Here is a 6829-nt window from a genome sequence, read left to right on the forward strand (position 1 = left end):
ACACGTTTATGTACGGTTACTCAATACATTTCATTTGTGTGTGTGACAAGCTAAGTTTCGATCTACGGTTAAAAGATATTATCTTGGATAAATCAGGTTTTTCATCTAACGATGATTATTGAATTCTTTGTTACCAAGGTAACTTATATTTCAAACCCTGATTTGAAAACTATACAAGGAGACGTCTAGCAAATATGCAAAACTAATCCCCACACCTCCTGTGTGATACTATTTGGTTTGCTAGAGTCGATTCTCCTTTAATCAGAGGTTCTCGAGACCCTATCGATTAACGACTTCACTGGGATTGTGAAGCCAGATGAAACTACTTCTCTTGTAATTGAGCGATCTGATTTTGCCATTTTCTATCATACGAGTTCAATTGAATAATTTACTTGAGATTATATCTTCGATTGGGCAAGATAAAAAGAAATCACAATTATCTTCGGCTCATCGTTTGTGATTCCGCAATATCTAGTTTCGCTACCATATGATTTAGATTATTGTGAGGTGATTGATAATACTAGGTTGTTCTTCGGGAATATAATTCTGGTTTATCAATTGGTTCCTGTTCACCTTGATTTCTATCAAAAGACGGTACAAAACTTTTAGGTTTATCTGTGGGAGACAGCTTTATCTATCCTTGTAGACTTTTCTGTGTGATACCGATTTTCTTATTAAAGTCTTCGACTTTGGGTCGTAGAAACTCTTGGTTGTGGGTGAGCTCAGCTAAAGGAATCAAGTGCGCTTTATCCTGCTGGGACCAGAGACATAAGGAGCGCAACTGTACCTTGAATCAGTGTGAGATTGATTAGGGTTCAACTATAGCCCAGACCGAAGTTAGTTTGTAGTAGGCTAGTGCCTGTAGCTGCTTAATAAAGTGTGGTGTTTAATCTATACTAGGTCCCGAGGTTTTTCTGCATTTGCGGTTTCCTCGTTAACAAAATTTTGGGTGTCTATGTTATTTCTATTCCGCATTATATTTTGTATATATATGAAATATCACAGGTTGTGCGCTGTATCGATCCATTGTGAAATCCAACCTTTGTTTGTTGATTGAAAATTGATTGATCCTTGTATATTGGTATTTGGTACCATCCAATTGTATTTGATAAAGACTCGCAGATTTCTATTTGCTTGAGCAAAGATCAAATCGAGAGATAAAGATATTAACTCTTTGATATACTTTTCTATTGATTGAGTCTAACTGTCTAGTTGATTCTCATAAAAGTATATTGGAGTTTGTTCATATAGATTGCTAATCGAAATATTTGGTGTGGTTGTTAGACCCCCGCATTTTCATCTTCCCTAACTGTATTCCTAGTGTAAAGCTTAGCAGCAGGATTCAGAGACTTAACAAACTCTCTAAAATATGGATGCTCAACTATAGTAATTGGATAACGATGTTTAACAATCATTTTTACAACTAGTATCCTAGTAGCATCAGCATCATACTTCCAATTAGCTAACTTGGTTTGAGCATTACCTGTTTTGATTGAAGTAATCTTTCTTTGTCATTTCTTATTCACAGGCTTTTCTTTGCAGGATTTAGCATGGTGATGCAAGCGGATGGTTCCCTGGTTACTGGGTGCAGTAATTCTCTTCTTACAATGTTTTCATTCAGCCATAATCATCCCAACCTCCTTCCCACTTTTCAGTTTCTTCTTTCCAATTGACCTTTCAAAATCAATCCATACATCATACCTTACTGAACGTAGTTTTTTATTTTCTTCATATATAATTGGATCTTCATCTACTTCTATTTATTCTTCTGCTTCTTTTTTGGGACGAATCACAGGTGTAATAGCAGCAGGTATTGAATGAATTCATGAACATTGAACTTGGTTTGATTTAGCAGGTAATTGTGATGCAACTGAAACAGAGGGATTGCTTGATGAACCAACATGATTGGAAGCTCCTCTTTCTCTTTGGGACATGATTAATTTCACGAATCTCAACATGTTCTGAAAACCCTAATTTCAGAAACCCTAAATTGAAAATTGAGTTTTTATAAATTGGAATTAAACTCAAAAGAAATAGAAGAATATAAACCTAGTTTTCTAATCAGTAATCACACATGATTTGTATATATAAGAAGATGATTTTGCATGAATTGAAAGGCAGGAGGTGAGGTGAGTTTTTCTTCTCTCTTTTTCTCTCTTTTATGTCGACAACTGAAGTGAAGAATGAGAAGAGATTCATTCGAAGAAGGGAATGATAATACCTAGGTCTAGGAATTTACACGTGCAGTACACATGTTACAGGATCTCGGATATAAGGCTAACAGAAACACCCAATTCCACTACCGTTACGTTAAGAGGAAAATATCTGATAGGTTATCAGATACGAATATCCGTTTACCGATATGTCAGATGGTAACAGTAATGGATTACAGATATTCAATTACGGATTTCAGACATCCATTGGCAGGCCTAGGAAATGGTGTTATTTAAAACTTCGAAATCTTTGTCTTAAGTTCATATTTTTCTGGGTAAATCTCAGTTTAGTGATCTTATTAGTATTAGAAAGTTTCATCTGCTTTCCGACTTATCTTCCTTAGGAATTTTGCACTTTTTGTGTGATTGACCTTAAAAAGGAGAAGCTACCAAGTACACCACTAACTTTTTCGTTTTTGATAGGAGTATGAACCTGTTTAGTACTTTTAACAATAAAAAAATACGTAAAAGTAAAAAGCACACAAACACAAGAGCTTTGTTAAAGAGGAAACCGCAATAGAAAAACAAACTTGGGAACTCATCCACATTTGATCACCAAACTGTATTAAGACGCTATAGACACTATCATATGGCCAAATTTTGGACTGGAATGTCGATGAGACCGAATCCACCCTCCAAGCGAGTCACTTACAGTTGCGCTCCTTACGTCTCTTGAACCTTGCAAGGCTTTACGCAGTTGATTCCCTTAACAACTTAATAGTTTCTTCAACCTAAGTGTAGACTTTTGATACCAATCTGCCTCTTACAATTAAGCCTATTTGATTTTCCTTTAGATCAAAGATCAAGACATGGAAATATACTTGCAATAGACTTACATTTAAAGTCTTTGAGGGTGATGTATGATACTTAACTACCAAATTTTAACATAGTTGGAGATTTAGTTGGAGATTTAATTTAGAAGACTAGTAAGAAACATATAGTTTTGTTCCACTAACATTGACAACAAGCTTGAGGAAGCAAAACTTATGATTTCCACCGAGAATTGCTGTAATATCCCAAATTTCAGGTCTGCATTCCAACCCAAATCAAAACCCAAAACCCGAAATGTTGCATTTAATATCAAGCCTAGACTTCCACACTTGTCTCAAGTCCAAACAACTAATTCTTTGTCTAATTTTTGTTTATGTTAAGTTCAGAAATTCTATCGCAGCGGATACATATAAATTATTTTAGGAACATTTAACCGTTATATTTATGTGATTTTTAATCCACATGAACCCTAACGAACTATATTTTACCGGAAAAATTAATTTCGCCGTTAAAGATTCCAGATTAATCCAAAAGAGTTATATTTTTAAGGAAGAATCATAAAATAGACCCGAAATAAAAGTATATTATAGAATAATTATCACTAGCAGTCAAACCAGCATGACTCAAAAATTTTCATTGTCTAATCAAATAAAATTTCCTTAACAAGGCATTGTTTCATTGATAATACATTAACCCAATAATCTCCAAAGTATTAATAATCAATAAATACTCAGTAAAAATCATCTAAAAGAGTTTGAAGTGTTGTAGAAATATTATTGGTGGTGTAGTTGACCACCCCCATGTGTCACTATACATGGGCAACTTCTCTCCATGCTAGACACATGTAACATTTCCTCTAACTCAATCAACACATGTAAAACCATCTCACATGCAAGCTAACACATGTAATAGCTAGAGTTATCTCCCTCTTGTATATATATGTGATTAATAAATGAATGGAACTCTATGATTCTCCTTCTACTTCTATTTTGTTTCCTTTATGCTATAATCTTTGTCTTCTCCATGCAACAAACTTAAACACGTTATCAACACCTTGTCTAAACATTTGAGTATCAATCCTTCATACAAAAACCAAAAGAAAGTTGTTGGCTTCATTCTCAAACCAAGTAGGATTTTTTCCAAAAGAAGGTATAACTCAAATCACTCCTTTTATTGTCATGTACCTATTGAAAGTGATATTTATGTCTCATGTATCACATGACATGATAATATTAGCTTCTACTCTTTATTTTAGTTACACCAAAAGTTAAAAGAAAATAAACCATTTGATTTTTACTAGTTGATTTTCAACTTGATAGTGATAGCTTATTTGTTTTTTTTATGATCACATGCTTGTCTCTAACATGAAAGTGACATTCTTATCTATAGTTTAATTAATTAAAATCAGGTGATACAAAAGTGTAATTTGCTTTATTTTTCAAAAAAAAAAAAACTCACTGATTTTGTACTTGCTCCTTAATTTTTTTTGAAAAATAAAATAAATAAATACATGCGTGGATATCATATCATGCTACTTGTTAGCAAATTTGTTATACCCATGAGGTATATGTATGTATGTTAATTATTTTTCTTTTATGCCATGAATATCCTAGTAATTTATTTTTTATCAAATATTCATCATATATACATACATGATGTTACCCTTACTATATGTTATAATTTACCATACATATTCTTTTAGTATGTTATATTATTTTTTCTAGACCTTCCTTAAAATTGTAAATTTTTGACATGGACCTTATACTTAGTATTATATCTTAATTTGATATTACTCATGCATGTCACAAATATTAGCCAAAATTTATTTTTATCCCGCAAACGTCCTGCTATTAATTAAATATGCAAACGAATTGCGACTTAAATTCCAATAATCTTATATGAGTATATAAATGATAAATGGGCACGTAGTTTTTTTTTTGTACATACCTATTTTCAGTTGACTATTTTGTCAACCTTGTTACCAAAATTGTTTGCAATTTTTAAACCATAAAGAAACTCGGTTTGCGAACAAAGTTCCCTTGTTAAAACCATAAATAATCTTGGTTAATTAATTTTTTGGATTGGGTTATGATCAGATATTGGACTATATGACATATCTGTATTACCCACGCAACCATAAGAAATTTGGTCACGGGAAAATGATACCGGGATTTGTTGTGGACTCAGAAGGACTTGAGCACCATATTAATGTCATTTATTTTGTCTATATAGATGGACCCAATTCGACCAGAATTCGAACTTTCGGACTTAGCAGGACTTGAGTACCATCGTTGGGTAGCTGATGTGGAAACTACCTTTGTGGCAAAGGACTTCACCTCCACTATCAAACCATCTACCGACGCTGCTCCGCCAACTGAAAAAGACAAAAATCATGCTCTGATGTTCCTCAAGAGGCACATCGATCCTAACATACGTTGGGGTTATCATAACTTGAAAACAACAAAAGAGCTATGGGATGCTCTAGATAGCCGTTTTGGGAACATTCATGATTCCTTAATACCACAATTGAACGTCCTGTGAAACGAAATCTGCTTTCTCGATTATGTAAAAGTGAATGATTTCCAAAAATACATGCTGCAAATTCAGGCATGTATGGACTTCTGTGGAAAGAAACTTACTGATGAGGAAATGATTTAGAAAACCCTATCGACCTTTCCCACCTCGTCCATGATACTAGCGAACCAGTTTCGTTTGTAGGCTGATAACAAGAGAATCACCACATTCAGTAGGTTGATAAACTTATTGCAAGTGTCCAAAAGACACAATGAGATTCTTGTCAATAACAATGCCAGAGCTGTCGGGAAAAAGAAAGTTCCCAGAGCTAACCATGGCAAGGTCAATAAGGGAAAGGGCCCCAAAGGAAAAAGGGCTCGACATTCTGATTCACATCCCCATGATCCATACCCACGTGGAGATAACACCTCTCGTGGAAGAGGACGTAAGGGACATAATCGAGGTCGAGGACGTAACGATCACTCTAATGTTTGGCATAGAGAAGGAACTTCTGGCCATAGTGGTGGTGATCCTAAGTTCGAGAAAACACCCAAATATTCCACTAACAAAAGGACCGCAGATGAAAGTGCGCCTTGTTTTAGGTGTGGATCTACCAGAAATTGGTATAAGCATTGCAAGGCTAGTTCCAATATAGCTTCGAGCTACAAAAAGTACCGGGAAACTCTCCAACAAGAGGCTAACTATGTGGAAGAAAATGATGTAGCCCCTGACGTCAACCTGACAATCTTAGACTTCCTGGGCAATGAGGACTTTTCCAAACAATGGATGTTCCTGATTTTGCTTGGGCCTAAGAATTTAGTTTCTTGTTTTATAGCTTGCTAGACTCTCTCTTTTTATGTTATCTTAGACTATCGTTTGTTTCATGGTTTAAGTAGGTGTTGTTGTTTCTAAACATGTTTTTACCATCTTTATGTCATGTGTATGAATTATCTATAAGTACTTATTTTCTATTATGTTCTATAGAATTTTACTTTTTTATGATAATATATTGTTTAGCATATCAATTAGAATGGAAATGACGTCATTCTAGTAGAACAAGATTCTCTAAAGAAAGTGAGATAAATTGTTCGTTTTTTTTGTTTGTAGCATTCCTTCCTAATGTACTTATAGGAATGTCTCCAGGAGAAATTGAATGTTTAGTTGATAGTGAAACCACCCACATTATCCTAAGAAATAGACAATTATTTGTCGATTTTACTCCTTATAATACATGTGTGACTACGATGATTGGATCATCGCAAGTAATAATTGGGCGAGGTACTGTTGAATTGCCAAACAACACAATGATTAAAGTCACTATATGCACCAAG

General features: G+C 34.3%; 1 protein-coding gene across 1 annotated transcript; it reads left to right on the forward strand.

Annotated features, from left to right (window-relative positions):
• The first annotated feature begins 5216 nt into the window (after window positions 1–5216).
• On the forward strand, window positions 5217–6341 carry LOC113277165. The gene is made up of 2 exons (XM_026526326.1): window positions 5217–5516; window positions 5703–6341. Exons 1-2 carry the CDS (start codon window positions 5217–5219, stop codon window positions 6339–6341), a joined length of 939 nt encoding a protein of 312 aa, XP_026382111.1.
• The last annotated feature ends 488 nt before the right edge of the window (window positions 6342–6829 follow it).

This window comes from Papaver somniferum, chromosome 5 (assembly GCF_003573695.1).
Source record: "Papaver somniferum cultivar HN1 chromosome 5, ASM357369v1, whole genome shotgun sequence".
Taxonomy (NCBI): Eukaryota; Viridiplantae; Streptophyta; class Magnoliopsida; order Ranunculales; family Papaveraceae; genus Papaver; species Papaver somniferum.

Coding starts and splice junctions, on each gene's coding strand:
- LOC113277165 (XM_026526326.1), top strand. CDS start 5,217: ATGGACCCAATTCGACCAGAATTCGAACTTTCGGACTTAGCAGGACTT. Junction 5,517..5,702: donor CCTTAATACCACAATTGAAC/GTCCTGTGAAAC, acceptor TTTCGTTTGTAG/GCTGATAACAAGAGAATCAC.